We start from the raw sequence: 19,204 nt of genomic DNA on the forward strand, positions 1-19,204 counted from the left end.
CTCGCCGGTAAAAATGTTGTTTGATGCCAAAGTTATTTATAGGGAAAAACCATTATATAGTGAATAAAGTACCCCCTCTTGTAAATTATAAGGATATTATAAGTTACCGAGGAGTTTCATGACCATATAAAAACACGAGGCCGAAGGCCGAGTGTTTTTATACATGTCATGGAACTCCGAGGTAACTTCTAATATCCTCATAATTTGCAACTGGGGGTACTTTATTAATTATAATACACAAATTTCAGTGAGTCATGTGACAGAAATGACATCAGAACTCACCGTTTATAACTGATGACATCAGAACTCACCGTTTATAAGGATATAATTTAGAAGATATTCATGGCTTTTGTGTATTATATAGTGAATAAAGTACCCCCTTTTGTAAAATATAGGGATATTATAGGTTACCGAGGAGTTTCATGACCATATAAAAACACGAGGCCGAAGGCCGAGTGTTTTTATACAGGTCATGGAACTCCGAGGTAACTTATAATATCCTCATATTTTACAACTGGGGGTACTTTATTTATTATAATACACAAATTTCAATGAGTCATGTGACAGAAATGACATCAGAACTCACCGTTTATAACTGATGACATCAGAACTCACCGTTTATAAGGATATAATTTACAGGATATTCATGGCTTTTGTGTATTATATATATCTACAGTTTTCTGACGAGATTGGCAATGTTTTCATCAAACAGAGAAAGAATGTGGTGACAAGCACTAGTGAAGCACAGGCACAACACACAACCTGCAAACAGGGCTGCCGGGAAACAATTAGGTAGAAACTCAGAGTCACGCATTTATGACGCCAATAATCAATTCTGGGCTTTTTAGAGGCTTGATTACGTCACTATTCGGACGAATTAAGTTTTAAAATCTAGCACTCGAAGAATGGCAAAAAAAGACAGATGACCATTCTAGAAAATGCACAAAGAATGAGGAGCCTAGGGAGAAAACCATGCACTGCTGTTGTAGTATTAGCAGCAGCCACATCGTCAAGCGATTCAACTTCCCCTTAGGAAACTACAATTCCCAGCACCACTCAAATGCATACGTCAGAGCACAAGGGTCCCATTTAAGGCTCCGCCCAGCACGCACGTAGACGCAAGGCGCCCCGGAAGTAGCAGAAGTGTAATCGATCAGGGTCAGGCAATGGATCTGCTCGGCTTTGGGGCATGAGGTGTAAAAGAGTTGGCGCAAGAGCGCAGGACTCATGGCCTTGTCATGTGCTAATAGGCCTCAGCTTATCCGCAGCAGTCAGAAGGATGAACAGTTCCAGGGCAGCCTGAGAGGCCAGGCTCATGAGGTGTGCCAGGCTTTTGCTGGTAAGGCTCTATACTGGAGTCTGTTGTGTCTCTGTGCGCTATTCCGAGAAACAGAAGTTATGTCCTAAAATACATTTCATTTGGTCAGGCGCAGTAATCCATAGCAACCAATCAGGAGGTAGCTTTTTACATATGGTTGCTATGGGTTACTGCACCTGCACTAACTTAGTGCCTTTTATTACATGTGGGTATATAGACTTCTTCATGACAACAAAGCAGGGATTTCCAAGATGCTGGGAGATGGCAATTACATGTTTCATTTAGTTTTACTTGCAGCTGGATTGCCTCAGGGTGCAGCCCATTTGCCCAGTGTTGATACAAGAACCTGATTTGCTCATCCTATGTTGGCATATTTGAAGGTATCCAGGCATTGTGAGTTCAAGACCTGGAAGAGAGAATCTTTATGTTGCATAATTTATTAAAGAACAATCAACAGAACAAAGCTGGTACATGCTTACCCCAAAAGCAGAGCTGTGATGTTGGAATCAATTGTGAATTTGGCGTCGTCAAAAATGTTCCTACTCCTAATAACTTTAAATTTCAATAAAAAAATACCATATGCAATGTTCTATTTCACAGATAATAGTCATAATAAAGTACTTTTCTGCTGTAAGAATAAAGCCCAGTGTGTAGCACTTTCACTAGTATGAAGTCCAGCTGAACTATTATTCAACTTGACATTCATACATCATTTTAATCTGGAGTATACAAGCACTGAAAGTAATCAAATCAGATTTAAGAGCTTCTAAGAAAGAGGGTCTGGCAGAAGCAATTCTTTATCTAAGAACAATACTCTCTCAAATGAATGCATGGTTGCTAGGAAAATTTGCACCCTAGCAACCAGATTGTTGGAGAGCTGCTGAATAAAGAGAGCTGTTGCAAGTAACACCAAGAAATGCTTAAAAAAATTAACACATAATATACTGTTTGCTTCAGAAAGACTATTGTAGTTTATAGAAACCTGTGCCTTTTCTTCATGGTTAGCCCATCACTACACAGCAGCTTATTGATATGAACTATAGTAGTGTTTCTGAAGCAAACACGCCAGTTTTACCAGTGCAGGGCAACAGTAAATTATGTTTAAAGGATGCACCAAATCCACTATTTGGGATTCGGCTGAATCCCCGAAACCTTAGTGAAAGATTCGACCGAATCCAAATTTGCACATGCAAATTAGGGGCAGGAGAGGAAAAAGTGGAAAGAATTCTTCTTTTGTGATGAAAAGTCACGTGATTTCCCTACCTGCCCCTAATTTACATATGCAAATTTGGATTCGGCTTGGCCGAATCCGAATCCTGCTCAAAAAGGCCGAACCCTAAACCGAATCCTGGATTCGGTGCATCCCTAGTTTTAATTACTTTGATACACTTTCAGTTTTTGGTGTTACTGTCTCTTTAAAAACAGAAAAATCTGTGTCGTAGATACCATAAACTGAGGAGTCAGATGAAAGAATTTATGTAGCGACTCCACAGCCCTGCCCCAAAAGGTTCAAAGGAATTGTTCAGTGTAAAAATAAAAACTGGGTAAATAGATAGGCTGTGCAAAATAAAAACATGTTTCTAATATAGTTAGTTAGCCAAAAATGGAATGTATAAAGGCTATAGTTACTGGGTGTGTAACATAATAGCCAGAACACTACTTCCTGCTTTTCAGCTCTCTTGGTTTACACTGAATGGTTACCCTGGTTACCAGGCAGTAACCAAACAGAGATTTGGGGGGGTGGCACATGGGTCATATCTGTTGCATTTGAATCTGAGCTGAATGCTGAGGATCAATTACAAACTCACTGAACAGTTATGTCCCATGTGGCCCCCCTTCAAGTCACTGACTAACTCAAGAGTTTTAGAGCTGAAAAGCAGGAAGTAGTGTTCTGGCTATTATGTTACACATCCAGTCACTCCAGCCTTTATACATTACATTTTTGGCTAACTAACTATATTAGAAACATTTTTTATTTTGCACAGCCTATTTACCCAGTTTTTATTTTCACACTGAACTGTTCCTTTAAAAAAACTTTGCATGATGAATACTTTTTCAAGGCACTGTATATAGTTGTATATTGTGAGGATGAAACTATATACAGAATGTGGTTATATGTTTTAGTATGAGTATGAGCTCCATCCTATCATCAGTGTTGTAGTCATTATTTGCAAAGCAAACCATCTAATGTAGATAATATATTTCTTACAATTTTGTAGGTGCCAAGAAATGGCTGCAGTGGAGAAAGGAAATAGAGTTATTCTTTGATCTTGCATATTATTGCCTAACAACATTTTCAGGTAAAAACGTTGTTATATTTTCATGACTAATCTACTAATGCTAATAGGCTAATGCCACATGGGGATGATTCAGGGGCATCTGCTCAGTTATGTGTCTCCACCCAGAGCCACTGCATTGGCCAGGCCTCAGACACACTGAATGGATTTTGTTGCTGATATGCAACAGTGCTGAAATCTGTCTGGGACAATACTGTGTCTCTGGATGTAGATACAGAAGGCTGCAAATATGAGCGGAGGGGTTTCAGCTGTCTTATATGCAGACAGAGAAACAGCCCTGTTGTGGCCTTACTACTACTGAAGCAGTTTATTGCCAATGGATTAGCCACAATAGTGCAAGCTATAATACTACATTTATTCTGCAGAATGCTTTACTATACCTGAGTAAGCAGCTCTCTGTTTGTTTAGGATAGCAGCTGCCATATTAGTTTGGGGTGACTTCACTTCCTGCCTGAGTCTCCCCCTGCTCATTCATAGCTCAGATAACAGCAGGGAGGGGGAAAAGGGGAGGGAGAGAGGAGCAAACTGAGCATGCTCAAGCCCTAGCCCTGGAGGTTTATGCTGAAATCAAGAAGTCTGATACAGAAGCCCATGAGTACACAATAGACGGAAATATATGATGTGTTTCTTTTGACAGAGGACTCTGAGCAGCATTAATTTGAGGGTTTACTTGGTGTATTTATATAGTCCTTTCTGATAAAGCTTACTTCGTTTTAAAGGGGTGGTTCACTTTTAAATTAACTTTTAGTATGTTATTGATCGACCAAGCAACTTTTTAATTGGTTTTCATTATTTTTTATAGTTATTTGTCTTTTTCTTCTGATTCTTTGCAGCTTTCAAACGGGCGTCGCCGTCCCCTTCATAAAAAAATATATGCTCTGTAAAGCTACAAATGTATTGTTATTGCTACTTTTTTTTACTGATCCTTCTATTTAAACTCTCTCCTATTCATATTCGAGTCTCTTATTCAAATCAATTCATGGTTGCTAGGGTAATTTGGGCCCTAGTTACCAGATTGCTTAAAATGCAAATTGAAGAGCTGTTATAAAACACAGCTTCCTGATGTGCTCTGTCTTTCCCAAAAGGCGACTGCAAGATCCATTGTGCCTTGTTCGACATCTCCCCCTTGGCAGCCTTCTAAACCGGTTTGTTTTGGCAGTGGGCAGTGTAAATTCTTTGGCGTCATTTATTTCTGTAAAAGCAGGGGAGAGGTGAACGAATGCATGCAGGATTTAGGAGGGCTCTATGTTAGTTTTAGATTTATTGCTGACCAGTGTGCTGCTGCAGTCCGTAACTCGCCTAGTCTTACAGAAATAAATGATGCCAAAGAAGTTACGCAGCCCGCAGTGCGTCGAGCAGCACACATCGGATCTTGCAGTCTCCTTTTCACCTTTTGGGAAAGACAGCGTACATCCGGAAGCTGTGTTTTATAATGGTGTTTTTATATATCAAGCATTAATCATAGTACCATTTCTGAGAGATGGATCTGCAGGTGGAAAAGGGTAGAGTGGATTTTTAACTTAAAAAATGTGTTACTGGTCCTAGGCTGTTTTACTCTACTTGGATAATTAGGCCCTGTGCACCTTTGCAGCCTTTTGCTTTGTAAAGCAGTTCTACATTTAAAAAGTATTGTTGGTTTTCTTTACTTCAAGTAAAGAATGTATCTAATGTAACTCAAGACTAATATCCATGTAGTGGTTAAAAGCCACCGCTTCTGAAATTCCCCTTTGTGCACTTGCCTGTAGTGGTAAGACTTAACTTATTATCTACAGTAGTGGGCTTATAGTCCAAAAAGAAAAAATAAATATAGTTTTCACAAACCTGAGCAAAAATGGATGTTGTCGGTATGCATTACGTTGCTGATTCTGTGGCACAATCGTTGTATTCACATTTTCTAGGTTACCAAACGCTGGGAGAAGAGTATGTCAATATTGTCCAGGTTGATTCATCTAAAAGAAAAGTTCCATCCTTGTTTCAGCGCGCAGCCCTAATCTGTTGTCATACATTGCTACCTTACTTGCTGGACAAAGAGTTTGTGCGCTTGGAACATGAACTTCATATAGAAACAGATGGAGTAAGATTGTCACACAGTGGTTTGTCGTCAGGATCACATCGAAGATCATGGATGTGGAAACGGGTGCATCGAAAGATCGCTGCCTTATCGGAGCAGCAAAAAAAGACTTTGATTAAGGCTGTCTATATTGTCAGACAGAGTATTGCTTTTCTGAGAAGACTGCATCTTGCTATTTTCTATATGAATGGAGCATTCTATCATCTTGCCAAACGTTTCACAGGAATCAATTACGTGAGTTAAACCATAAAGATTCTAATAAGAATTTGTCTTTGGAGGTCAGTGGTTTTAAAGGGATATGGACACTGATTTCTGCTGTGTGTGCAGTAGTTCCATCCCCCGGACCAAAAATGTAGCTGTCGTATGGTGTGCAAGGAAGTCGCATTGCTGCTTGTTATTCCAAATGGTAGCGTGCAGCAACCTGACTGCACAAAGCACTTTTCAGGCAGCTGGCCTAGTCTTTTCTTTGTGCTTTACACCCAAAAATAAAAGTGCCATACTATTAACGCTTTCCTGAACATTTTCCAAACACATCAGCTTTAATAAATGGGGCTATTCATATGAATATGGTCAGCTACTTTGAGCAGTTGAACACATTCATTTTCAGTGGGGTGAAAATTAAGTAACATGAAATCCTTGATGAAAATCACACATGGGGCTTACAGATTCAGACAATTATCTTTAATGCTGGAGCAAATTCTTCCATAAGGGGAAAATACATAGTTTAATGGAAATGGAGGCCACTTTTTACTGAGTGGCTTGTAAAATTCCTTTATTTTATCCACAAGCCTTTCATTAAATCATTATGCAGCTTCGTGTCCGGAGGTCAGCTGGGGATGATCAGATTGTGAACAGAAGTTACACTTTGCTTGGCGCAGTCTCGTTGTTTCATCTCCTACTGCTGCTTTGGGTTCAGCTTAACAGTTTTCAACAGAGGCAGGAGGCCCAGCAGAAATGGAAACTGCTTCGCCGTATGTCCTACCAGAGGTAAGTATGTTCCTAAACCATATGGAAACCAAAATACTAATTTTTAAGTTCATCTTTTTATTTTTTTTATCCTGGACTGAAAGTTCATTGCATTTTATGGCATAAATCTGGCCAGACCCCTTCAATTACATCACAGATGGATTGGTTTGGTATAATTACATCATCAACAAGGAGGGACTCTACTTAAAGTAATGTCTTCCAATGGAATTTCCACATTGCCATGCTTGAATTGCTGTACAGAGAATTGCACCTACCCCTTGAATACAACACTGCCTGTGTTTGACAGCTCTGTATTCACGAGGGGTTGGGTGGTGCTTGTAGTCAACCCGTAGCATCACAGGCCAAAACAGGGCTTTGTGCTTATCACCTGTCATGGTGGCTGGTGGTTAGGTTTTGGTTGATGGGGTCAGTGATCTCACCCAAGCTCACAATTGCAGTCTGGAAAGATTTAGCATACTATAGGCAGATTTGTTCATTTTCATGGTTGCCATTTAGCTGTAATATAAAACTTGTGATTTTGGGGAAAGAAACATTTAGTCGCTATTATTCATTTTTTTTGGGAATATTAATTGATCTGCCCCTTTGGCAATACCTGAAATCCATACAATATAATTAATCAATTGGACATTTGCTTAAAATGTAATGTTAATATAAGGTGAACTTCTCTGTTAAAAATCTCTATTACCTACCCTTTTTGTTATATCTATAGAGCACCACCACATGAGAAATCGTATAAGCGCCGTGCAAAGTGCACATTGTGTTTAGAAGTGCGCAGACACTGCACAGCCACACCTTGTGGCCATCTCTTCTGCTGGGAATGCATCATGGAATGGTGTAACACCAAGGTGAGGCTATGATGCAAGAACCATAAAGAAAGAGGGCAGGCACTAGCAGAGACCATCTTGAGAGATATGAAACGCATAAGGCGGTGAGGTTGTATCCTTGAATTCTCCAATAAACTACTTTATGTTTTGACAAGCCTGCCTGGAAGACTGGTCTCTGCTAGTGCTGCCCTTTTTCTTTATACGGTGGTCCGCTCCCTAAGCTGAGGGTTCAGGGCAGTACACCTGGACCTCCCTTCACAACTGGTGCGATCTACAAGCACCTAAGATTTGTTCTACTTTTGTGCTGACTACTATTAAAAATAACGTGTGATTTATATATGATGCAAGAACTGTGAATTAAAATACTAGAAGTAAAAGACAGACTAACTTTAAAAAGTCAAGAAGGACCATTTATCAACACAGGGCAAATTAGCACTTGGGCAGAAACCCATAGCAACCAATTATTAGATTTTTCAGTCACCTGCAGGTAGGTGCAGATTGAATTTGCACATTAAGGGGCAGATTTATTAAGGGTTGAATTGAAAATTCTATTTTTTTTTTGGTCAAAACTCTAAAATTTGACTAGGGAATTATCCAAATTCGATTTGAGTTTTTTAAAGAATTAGATTTTCGAGATTTATCATAATCTGGCCCTTTAAGAATTCAAATTCAACTATTCGCCACCTAAAACCGGCCGAATTGCTGTTTGTCAACAGGAGAGGTCCAGGGATCATTTTGGAGATGTTTGCAGCCTTCCAAGTTTTTTTCATAGAAAAAACTCAAATCGAGTTTGATCTAATTCAATTCGAGTTTTTGGGTAGTTTCAATTTGTCCATCGTAAAAAAAAAAATTTTTTATAATTTTTTTTTCGATTGGTCGAATTTATGGGGAGTTTAGGGGAGTGTAAAAAAACTCACATCAATTCAAAATTTGACCCTTGATAAATATGCCTCCAAGTGAATTAAAGTTCAGTGTGAAAATAAAAACTGGATAAAATACGTAGGCTGTGCAAAATAAAAAATGTTTCTAATATAGTTAGCCAAAAATGTAATGCATAAAGGCTGGAGTGACTGGATGTGTAACATAATGGCCAGAACACTTCTTCCTGCTTTTCAGCTCTATAACTCTGAGTTAGTCAGTGACTTGAAGGGGGGTCACATGGTACATATCTGTTCAGTGAGTTTGTAATTGATCCTCAGCATTCAGCTCAGATTCAAAAGCAACAGATATGACCCATGTGCCGCCCCCTCAAGTCTCTCATTGGCTACTGCTTGGTAACCAGGGTAACCAGTCAGTGTAAACCAAGAGAGCTGAAAAGCAGGAAGTAGTGTTCTGACTATTATGTTAGACATTCAGTCACTCCAGCCTTTATACATTACATTTTTGGCTAACTAACTATATTAGAAACATATTTTATTTTGCACAGCCTATTTACCCAGTTTTTATTTTTACACTGAACAATTCCTTTAAGCTCACAGTAGAAAATGTACAATTATACATTTAACAGCGATAGGCAGAGGGGAACCCCCAGATGTTACATTACAACTCACAACATGAAAGTATAGTGTGGTGTGAAAAGCATTGATTTTGTAAAGGAGCAAGCACAGCATATGACATTTTTGGCAGTTACACGTATCTGCAATGCTTTGTGTCATTTTTGAAGTCATAATATGGTATTGTTATATACTTTGTATATAGTTTGAATTTGTAGGGCTCTTGGCCACATTGAAAAATGCAGTGGAAAATGACTGCAGCATGTGCTGGTATTGATAGTGTAAATTCATATGCCATACAGATGTATGAGAAAAGAGTGGGTACACCTACACAATAATGGAATGTATAAGCACTGGCTTCACCCACTAAGGTATTGGGGGGTATTTTGTAGACTATAAGTGTAATAATCTTCTAACTTCTTTGTACATCCTACGGTGTAGCTTTTAAACTGTGACTCAGATCTTTTTGCAACACCTTATTTTAACATGCCTTGACAAGACTTTTCCAAAATGAAAATCCAACTGTTTTTATTTTTAGGCGGAATGCCCGCTCTGCCGAGAAAAATGTAGTGCGCAGAAACTTGTCTATTTACGTCACTACCGATGAACTTCAGAAATATGTTCTGGACATTCAGTAAGATGAGTCTTCGAGTACAGCTGCTTTTCTTGTTTAGCTGAAAACTCATACTCAAAATTCATATTCCAAACATTTCTGTTTTAGTACAACTACTCTAGGCCAAGTTAACATCTGTAACTAAAACAGTCTAAAGTGTGCCGTGAAGTCAGCAAAGGACTACCTGAAATACTGCAAATATAGTCAAAGTACGTGACGTGTATGGCTTGTAAGGATATATACATATTACCTGTATATTGGAGAAGGCTAAGGAAAGAAATGGAAAGATCATGCTGAAGACTTTATTTTCTGTGAATTAGTGGGAATTTTGTTTTTTAACATTGTTGCCAGCTGAATTTGTGTGCATTTTAGAAAGACTGCACATATCAAGTGGAATTTTCTTTACAGGAGAAGTCCATGAAACAAGAGACAATTTAACCCTCTCCACATGAAGTGCCTTCTGAAATGCTGGAGCACAACTAAATAAATTCCCAAAGCCATGGGAAGCCTTAATAGGAAATGCCATTATGGAAGTCTCCATCAGACTTCCATTCTCTCTTTCTTGCAGGGTCAGTGATGCTTCCCACATGATCATCCTCACAGTCTGGAATACATCAAGTCTTGGCCTGTGCATGCTTCTAGCTGAATTCATTGCGATAACAGGAGAAGAGAAGAGCCCATTGACCTCAGTCTAGTTCCATGTGTGTGTTTTTAAATTTTTGATGTGTTTAACACCAGTAACAGGGTATTAGAAGTAATAGTTTGGCGAAACTGATTACTGCAATGAAACTAGGAAGAGAAAGCCAATGTCATTGGCTCGTCTACCCTAGAATACAAAGATTTTTGGCTAGTGATTAAATTGCCATAAGAAGTTTTCAGTGGGGGAGGGGTCCGTTGAAACGTTCATTAACGTAGATAGCTTAATTGTTCCATGGATATTGAATGCTTTCTGGGAAGTTACACACTCTGCTCTTTACTTTTTGGGCACAAGGAAAGCATGAGATATATATGTCAGATGAAGGACTTTAAACACGTTTCATGATTGATTCAGAATAAGACGTGTGACATATGGATCATATGAATAGGACAGGATCTGACCTGCCAACATTGCTCTCTGGCAAGAGCCTTTATTGGGTAAAAGACATGTTGCTGTAATCCTAGTCTGAGCAACAGCAGGAGAGTGTGTGAAAACCATTTGTCATTAAAGGAAAATTATACCCCCACCAAACAATATAGGTCTCTATAAAAAGATATTGCATAAAACCGCTCATATGTAAAACCCTGCTTCATGTAAATAACCCATTTTCATAATACTACTAATATTTTTTTAGTAGTATGTGCCATTGGGTAATCATAAATCGAAAATTGGCATTTTAAAAAACATGGGCCGCCCCCCTGGGATCGTATGATTCACGGTGCACACAAACAAACCAAACTTGTTAGGTCATATGAGCCAATTAACAGACAGAGTTCTCTCTTTTGCTCCAATACTTCTTCCTGTTACAGATAGAGCTGCAGTATTTCTGGTCAGGTGATCTCTGAGGCAGCACATAGACCATCACAAAATGGTGGCTAAAGGCAAGAAATATCAGTTTGGTAAGATTCTTTAATATGCCACTTAATTTGATATATTGATTTTGTTGATTAAGTATTCATTTTGGGGGTATAGTTTTCCTTTAAGTACGGTTAAGATTATTTTTTTAATACAGTATTATTGCTTATACAGCACAAACATAAAATGAAGTGTTTTTGAAGAAATTTTTAAATTTCTGTTGCAAGTAACGCAAATCAGAAGAATTTCTTTAACCAATAATCAGATTTTATTATCCAACAAAATCAGATATGTATGATCTTTTATAACAAGTTCCAGTAAAGTCTGTAAGGGACATTTTTAAATGGAAGCAGTTGAGTAGCTAAACACTAGTTCCTGGTTCTCGTGCCATGCTAAGCATTGTCAATCTGTCTAGGAGCAGGCATCATTCTCTGCAGCACAAGTATGCAGACATGTTACGGTGCTTAACAGTTGTGTCAACAGCTCACCCTAGTGCTTGTGGTCTAATGGAATAATTTGGAGCATTTTGTAGCTCTAGGGGCAAGGAACAAAATGCTCCAAATTACCTTTCCTTTAGTTTGAATGTAAATTAGCACATTCTATTGCAGATAAGCTGCAATAGTGCAAACTAGAATGCTATATTTATTCCATAGAATGTTTAAGCTGAAGGCAGGAAGTCTGATACAGAAGCCCATGAGTACACAATAGAAGGAAAGAAATACAGTGTTTCTTTTGACAGAGGACTCAGAGCAGCACTACTTTGGGGGTTTACTGGTATATTTAGATTAGGGATGCACCGAATCCAGGATTCGGTTCGGGATTCGGCCAGGATTCGGCCTTTTTCAGCAGGATTCGGATTCGGCCGAATCCTTCTGCCTGGCCGAACCTAATCCTAATTTGCATATGCAAATTAGGGGCGGGAAGGAAATTGTGTGAATTTTTGTCAGAAAACAAGGACGCAGAAAATGTGTTTCCCTTCCCACCCCTAATTTGCATATGCAAATTAGGGTTCGGTTCGGTATTCGGCCGAATCTTTCGCAAGGGATTCGGGGGTTCGGCCGAATCCAAAAAAGTGGATTCGGTGCATCCCTAATTTGGATGGACCTTTCTGATAAGGCTTACTTAGTTTTAACCTTTCTTTCTCCATTAAAGGAGAAGGAAAGCTACCGAAGCAGTTTATTGCCAATAGATTAGCCACAATCGTGCAAGCTATAACACTATTTGTTCTGCAGAATGCTTTACCATACCCGAGTAAAATGCTTTAGAAGCTCTCTGTTTCTTTAGGATAGCAGCAGCCATATTAGTTGTTGTGACATCACGTCTTGCCCGAGTCGCTTCCTGCTCACTTATAGCTTTGGGCTCAGATTACAGCAGGGAAGGGAGGAGGGAGAGGAGCAAACTGAGCATGCTCAAGCCCTAGAGGTTTATGCTGAATACAGGAAGTCTGATACAGAAGCCCATGCGTACACCATAGAAGGTTTACTGGTGTATTTATTTAGACCTTTCTGATAAAGCTAACTTAATTTTAGCCTTTCCTTGTCCTTTAAAAAAAAAACTGCTACTCAAAGAACTTCAAAGAACAGAATTCACGTGGCAAAAGTATTCTGGTGCTGGGCCTAAAAAAATCCAGCAGTTTACGATTTGTTTGGTTTGTTTTTTTCAAGATAATGCTTCTATTTATACGAGAATCTTACACTCTTGCATAAAATCATTTGCACAGCTCAATAAATAACCAGTACTGTGATGTTGAATGTGGGGATATCAAGCTTGCATTTCTGTTGCATTGTATAGTTTGACTTCTACTTGACTGTTTCATTATAATCAATACTAAATAGCCTCAGAGGCAGTAACTGCTTAGCGTTTGATTAGTAGACTTTAAATCTTTGAGGAACAAGGAAATTGAAACTGTGGGGGATGCCAATTTGTTAGGAAGCCCCAGAGGCTCTTGGTTGCTAATATCTTACCTCAGACTGGGGCTTTTTTTAAATATATTTCACAGGCCGAGGCTATTTAATGCCTGGGTTGCCTAGTCTTTCCCCAGTCAACAAGATGCATTTAATGCAGTTTGAACTCGCATAAGGGAAACCTGTGAGCTTAGGGCAAGATTGGGTGGCCTGCTCTAGATACAAGTAACCTTGGCCATTGTCCTTATTAAAGAAGATCAGCATAGGGTTGCCACCGGACAGCCTGGTATTTGGAATTGATGTCCGGGTGAAACCCTTCCTGTCCATATTTTGAAATGAAGAAATCCGGACAGGACATTGAAAATAATAATTGGCTGATCGCCATGTCACCAGTCTAGTCCCCAACGGCACTGGCCCCACCCCCCTGCCTGGCAAAAAATCTCTGAAAACGCACTTCTTACGAGAATCCTACCCTCACTCTGCTTAACTACCAAACGCAACACCGCATACAATACCACATTTCTCACCCACTTAATTCGATCTTGCCCACTCCCACACCTTGTGTATTACTCCCTTCCCTTTAGACTGTATGCCTATGCATAGGGCCTTCCTCACCTCTTTGTACCTGTATTGATCGTGATGTTTGTTACTCCATATATTCTATATATGTAATTCATGTGTAATCACATTTACTTTACAGTGCTACGCAATATGTTGGCGCTATATAAATACATGTTAATAATAATAAAATAATAACCCTAGATCGGCACCAGCCGAGGCAGGAAGCAAACAAAATGGCACCCCCTAGTGATTTTATGTTCCCTTGTTCTTCAAAAGGGTTGCTGTCAACAGAATATGAAGTGTCCAATGAAAACAATGAAAAATATGTGTAAAGCTGTTTTGGAAACAAATATTTTACTTTACTTGCATGAGGGAATTGATTATCTGATACCTATTCCCATTTATGGCAAACATCAAACACATATATCTTGCTTTATGGCAGGTATTTGACATGTACAGGATCCAAGCCATTGTTGCATAATTTATAATTGGGTTGGATCTATGTGGTGACAGTATCCCTTTAAGCAGTGCATAGACAGAAAATAACTGCAGTAAGTATTACTTTTAAAAAGTCTAATAGATTGTTTGGATTTTTACTTGAAATGTTTGTAATCGTAATTACCTGTGTTCAGAGTGGAATTTCTAAACGAGTGTGCACATTGTCACTTTGTGAGATGTCAGATGTAGCATTTGTACAGTGGCTGCTAAATCCTGCTGTGCTTTTAGATTTCAACAACATTTTCACTGTACAACTAACTTGGTGTAGACAAGATCTTGCAGTTGGTCTTTGTCATTTGACCTCAATGTTATAAAGCTTACACGGTTTCAATTGCCAAATTGTTTGCTATAGTCCCACTGACCCTAGGAACCGGATGCTTTGACTAACAGACTGGAAATTAAAAGGTTTAACAAGTTTTGGACAGAAAGATAAAGTTTCTATTGCTCAATTTACCCTAGCAACAGTGGGGTGTTACTAGAAGGGGGAATAGGAGAAGGCCTGTACAGAAAGAGAAGTAACAAATAGAAACAATAACTTTATAGCTGCACAGACAGACCAATACGTTTTTGGCTGCCATGGTCACAGATGATCATTTGAAAGCTGGAGTGAGGCAAAAGGAGGAAAGTAAATAATTCAGAAAGCATTAAAAACCAATGAAAACCAATAGTTGTTAAGAGTAGGAAATTCTATAACATATGTGAGCTTCAGGTAGCGAAACCCAAGGCCCCGGCACAGTTTTCAGCACAGAGAATGGAGACTGACACCGCCTTTAAGTTTAAATGCAGCTTTGTTGACTTTTATTTGGCACAAACACAAGTCTTCAGCCCACTGGCTTCACATTGGGGATAACATTAGCTTCACATAAGCATTAAAAGTCCCAATTCACACCCTCACTGTTGTTAACTTTAACTCACGGTTTCCTTAGCCTTCACTGGCTTTTGGGTGGACCGCAAATCCCAGAATCCTCTCTGGGCACACTCAAGACACACTTGTCTCCTGGGAGGGGTTTCTCTTTTCCTCTCCAGTCCTTTAGAGCTCTCTCTCCAACTCTGGTCAGCGGGAATCACTCTCCTTCCCAGTTACACACAGGCACCTTCCTTCACTCAAGAAGGTCCTCACATGGCCCCTCACCCTCCTCCAGCTCCAGGAGATATCCAGGGGAAGAAACCTTGAGGTGTTACTCCACACCTCCTTTTAACTACATCAAACCTGTAGCTAATTACTTAGCTGCCTCTAGATTGGCAGCTGCAACACCCTTACATGGAGCAAGGAATGGAAGCCCACCCTGCTCTCTTCCATCCACTCCAGGGACCCATAATCCAGTTTTAACTAAGCTGGTTCACCATTTAAACATCTTAACTAGCTGCAGCAATACACATTTCCCTGGAGCTTCTTATTTCACCAGCCTAATGCTGGTGAAATACACTTGATATTGTGCACTTTTGACACGCATATCTTAAGGTCCCCATACATGGAGAGATCCGCTCGTTTGGCGATGTTGCCAAACGAGCGTATCTCCCTCCGATATGCCCACCTTGAGGTGGGCAATATCGAGCTGATCCGATCGTGGGCCCTAGGGCCCAATGATCGGATCCTAGCATTCGCAAACAGATGCGGCCGCGATCCGATGGGATTTTTAATCCCATCCGATCGAGATCTGCCCGACTTTTCGGCCAGATCTTTTATTGGCCCGTGTATGGCCACCTTTACACATACTAAACGATAACCTAAAGGTGAAATACCCCTTTGCCCCATCGATATGATAAATGTGGAACTTGATCTGTACAATTACAAATGCCATCATGGAGGCTCAGCAGAATGCAGGTACCCACTGCTACTATGCTATGTCTTTTCATACTTTTCCCTTTGACTTTTGAATGTGTCATGTAATTGTATGTATTAATTCAGTGCTAACATGACTTTTCTTTGTTCTAAGCCATAACTGAAATTGTGTTATTTCTGGATTTTAATAAAGTATTTGAATAACACATGGGGTCTGGCCTTGTGTAAAATTGTCAGTAATTAATAGTAAAGCAAATCTATAATGGGAAAGTATGTATAAAGACTTTTTTTCCCTGTAGCACACACATCACATACACGTCTGCATAAATGCTACCAACCCAGAAACCACTAAAATAGATAATTAAAGTATATGAATTACCTTTAAAGCCCATGGCAGATGGGTCGTTTTTCTCCATTGCTGCACCCTCAGAGCAAATAATCCATCTGGCATTGGCCTAGAAGTGTAAGCACTATTAAATCTATGTCACTGACTTTGCACTTAAGAATAGGTATAATGCATGCTTAGCATGTGCAGTTTATTACATGTTTGTGTCAGCGCGTGATCGAGATCTACATATATGATATAGACAGATGGATATCTTTTTCTATACATGATACAGACTAGGGGGCAGATTAACTAAGGTTCGAATGGTAAATTAGGTCAAAACTCACAAATTTGAATTTAAAGCCACCAACTCGAATTCGAATGTGATATTTATCACACCTCGACCGTGGAAACTGTTTTAATTCGAATATTCACCACCTAAAACCTGCTCATGTAGAGTTCATGTAGAAGTCAATGGCAGAAATCCCTTGAACTATTTGAAGATGTTGATAGTAGTGATGAGCCAAATTTTTACCAAGTTTCACTTTGAAAGTGATGCCCCATAGACTGAAATGGGACAAAAAAATTTGAGAGTCTAAAACCTGATCAAATAGTCCTGACCTGAAAACTTGAATTCAAATTGAGTTTTCCTCCAAAAAAAACCCCCTCATTTGAGCATCAAATTTGACATGCAAAAGTAGAGATTCTTTTTGGAGGATAACTTGATTCGAATTTGAGTTTTCTGTTGGGACTATTCGATTGGATTTTAGACGTTAGAATTTTTTTCATAAATAACATACCATTGGAATTGTGAATACAATCGAATTTATTAGAGCTTAAATAAAATTCACATTACTCTAAAATTCGACCTTTGATAAATGAATAACCCCCAATATATTATATATATATATATTTGCCCATGCTACATCTGCCCATTGATTCTTCTGTCTGGATTTAAAAATCTCTGCACCTTTATACCAATAGTTTTCCTGCTCCTGTGCTGCTAGGCCACAAGGCAGCCTATGAGAGTTAAAATACAAAACCTTATGTTACCTTATGTGCTGTGGAATCACCAATGCAGGACACCCACATAAATAACTAAAGCCTCTTGCACACTAGGGTTTTTGGCTAATATAGACATTATTGTGCCGCTGTCAAAAACAAAGTTCTGTAGCTTATTTTGGCAATGTTTTATTAAGGAAATGTCTTGCAAAGTCTTATGTTGTTAATATGCCACACCCACAAGGAAGAAAAATAGAATCACGGTCTGAAAGGAGTTGAGCTTGAATTTTAATGGCAATTGTTAAGAGTATAAGAATGCATTTAGAATTTTTATCAAAATAGTAGACTGTTTACCATTCAAAATGTGAAACCCACCAAATCCAGTGTAGGCTGAATCTACTTCTAGCAAACTGAGTGTAACTGGGTTAAGGTTGTCTTATAACCGTAAAATACAAGTCGATTCTAAATGGAAGTGTTTTGAAGTATTCCCAAACAAATATGTGACTCTCTACTGTAATAATACCAGTCACCAGAGTTTCATTGGCAAGCAGAGCACAGGTAAATAACATCCAAGTGACCCCCCATCATGTTTCCTAATCTTCATGAGGAATAAAAATGACTTTGGATCAGCTAAACAAATCATTACTTTTTGCACCATTTCCATTTTACAACCTGGCAATTTGTATTCTATCCCTCTATGATATTGAATGGAGTGCCACTGTGTATGTTGTTGGTGGGGTTTGTTTAGAGGTGATACTTCTGTTGCTGACCCTAACCCATATATAGTTAAATGATAGCCCAGCTACCTGAACGGGGTGTGCCTTATAGTGACTACAATGCTAGAGCCCTGTGGGGATATATCTATCTCAATTCGTTTGCGGTTTACCAGGTTCAGAATATTAAGAGGAGCCACAGAAGAAAGATGTTCAGTGGTCTCCGTGACTAATGAACATCCTTTTTCCATTTAAGCTTAAAAGGCACCTGTTGGCTAAATATACCAAAGGTGCAGACAACAGTAGTTTTTTATTTAAATTCCCCCACCCCCCATCAGCGCTAAAACACTTGCACAGTGAGGGAGCTCCCGGAACGAGCATATGTGCATAATGAGCAAGGTGTGGCATTCGCTCATTACGCACATACATGTGCCCCAACATGGAACTCCATCCTCGTGAAGGTGTCCTAGGGCTGGCAGGGGGCATTGTTTTTTTTTTTTAAAGCTGTTACCCCCAACCGGTATGCAGGCTGTTTTAGCCAGCACCTTTGGTTGGGGATAATATAATAATATATTTAGCCAACAGGTGCCCTTTAACGATTACATGAAGCCATTGGGCCTGTAGTCTCGTTAGTTTAATGTATTGTATATCCAGATGAATGTAGTTAGTGCTAAATAGGGATGCACGGAATCCTGAATTCCTACATTTTTTTTTTTTTACTTAGATCACATGATTAAGGCATTTTTTGTGCAGATTCCACCCCTCCTTGCTTTTGCATATGTAAGTTAGGGGTTGGATTTGTCACAATCCCAAAATAAAATGATTATCTTTAATGGTGGCCTAATTCTGGTTTACAGTGTTGTCCACTAGCTTCGACCTACCCTTTTTCCTCCATGGCCCAGTTCCCCCCTCTATATCTTTGCAAAGCAGGTAGGATAGCCCACTCTTTTGATTTAGCTGCATGATCTAAACAATTTCATAGTTTTGGTTTTCTGCAATTTGGATTACCATACCTTGTCTACTAAAAAAACTTTTAGGTTAAGGGCACACAGGCAGATTCGGGGAGATTAGTCGCCCCGCTGACAAATCTCTTCTTCGGGGCGACAATCTCCCCAAACTGCCTTCCCGCCGGCTATAATGAAAAATTGCCAGCGAGATGGCACTCATGGCTGCTTCGTTTACCGAAGTTGCCTCACGGGGGGCAACTTTGGAAAACGAAGCACCGCAAGTGCCATCCCGCTGGTGATTTTTCATTATAGCCGG

At 39.4% G+C, this 19,204-nt stretch overlaps 1 protein-coding gene across 2 annotated transcripts; it reads left to right on the forward strand.

Annotated features, from left to right (window-relative positions):
- The first annotated feature begins 1,100 nt into the window (after positions 1-1,100).
- pex10.S (peroxisomal biogenesis factor 10 S homeolog) lies at positions 1,101-10,831 on the forward strand. Of its 2 annotated transcripts, XM_018227853.2 has the most exons (6): positions 1,102-1,339; positions 3,538-3,618; positions 5,514-5,920; positions 6,498-6,673; positions 7,383-7,518; positions 9,529-10,831. In XM_018227853.2, the coding sequence occupies exons 1-6, from the start codon at positions 1,228-1,230 to the stop codon at positions 9,595-9,597; spliced, it is 981 nt and encodes a 326-aa protein (XP_018083342.1). In that variant the 5' UTR covers positions 1,102-1,227; the 3' UTR covers positions 9,598-10,831. The 2 variants fall into 2 exon arrangements, with proteins under 2 accessions (XP_018083343.1, XP_018083342.1); XM_018227854.2 differs by lacking the exon at positions 7,383-7,518 and having other exon boundaries at positions 1,101-1,339.
- The last annotated feature ends 8,373 nt before the right edge of the window (positions 10,832-19,204 follow it).

This window comes from Xenopus laevis, chromosome 7S (genome assembly GCF_017654675.1).
Source record: "Xenopus laevis strain J_2021 chromosome 7S, Xenopus_laevis_v10.1, whole genome shotgun sequence".
Taxonomy (NCBI): Eukaryota; Metazoa; Chordata; class Amphibia; order Anura; family Pipidae; genus Xenopus; species Xenopus laevis.

Excerpts from the sequence above, each read along its gene's own strand:
- pex10.S (XM_018227853.2), top strand. The coding sequence starts at position 1,228 with ATGGCCTTGTCATGTGCTAATAGGCCTCAGCTTATCCGCAGCAGTCAG. Across the intron at positions 1,340-3,537 it reads GGTGTGCCAGGCTTTTGCTG|GTGCCAAGAAATGGCTGCAG; the intron begins GTAAGGCTCTAT and ends ACAATTTTGTAG. Across the intron at positions 7,519-9,528 it reads TGGAATGGTGTAACACCAAG|GCGGAATGCCCGCTCTGCCG; the intron begins GTGAGGCTATGA and ends TTTTATTTTTAG.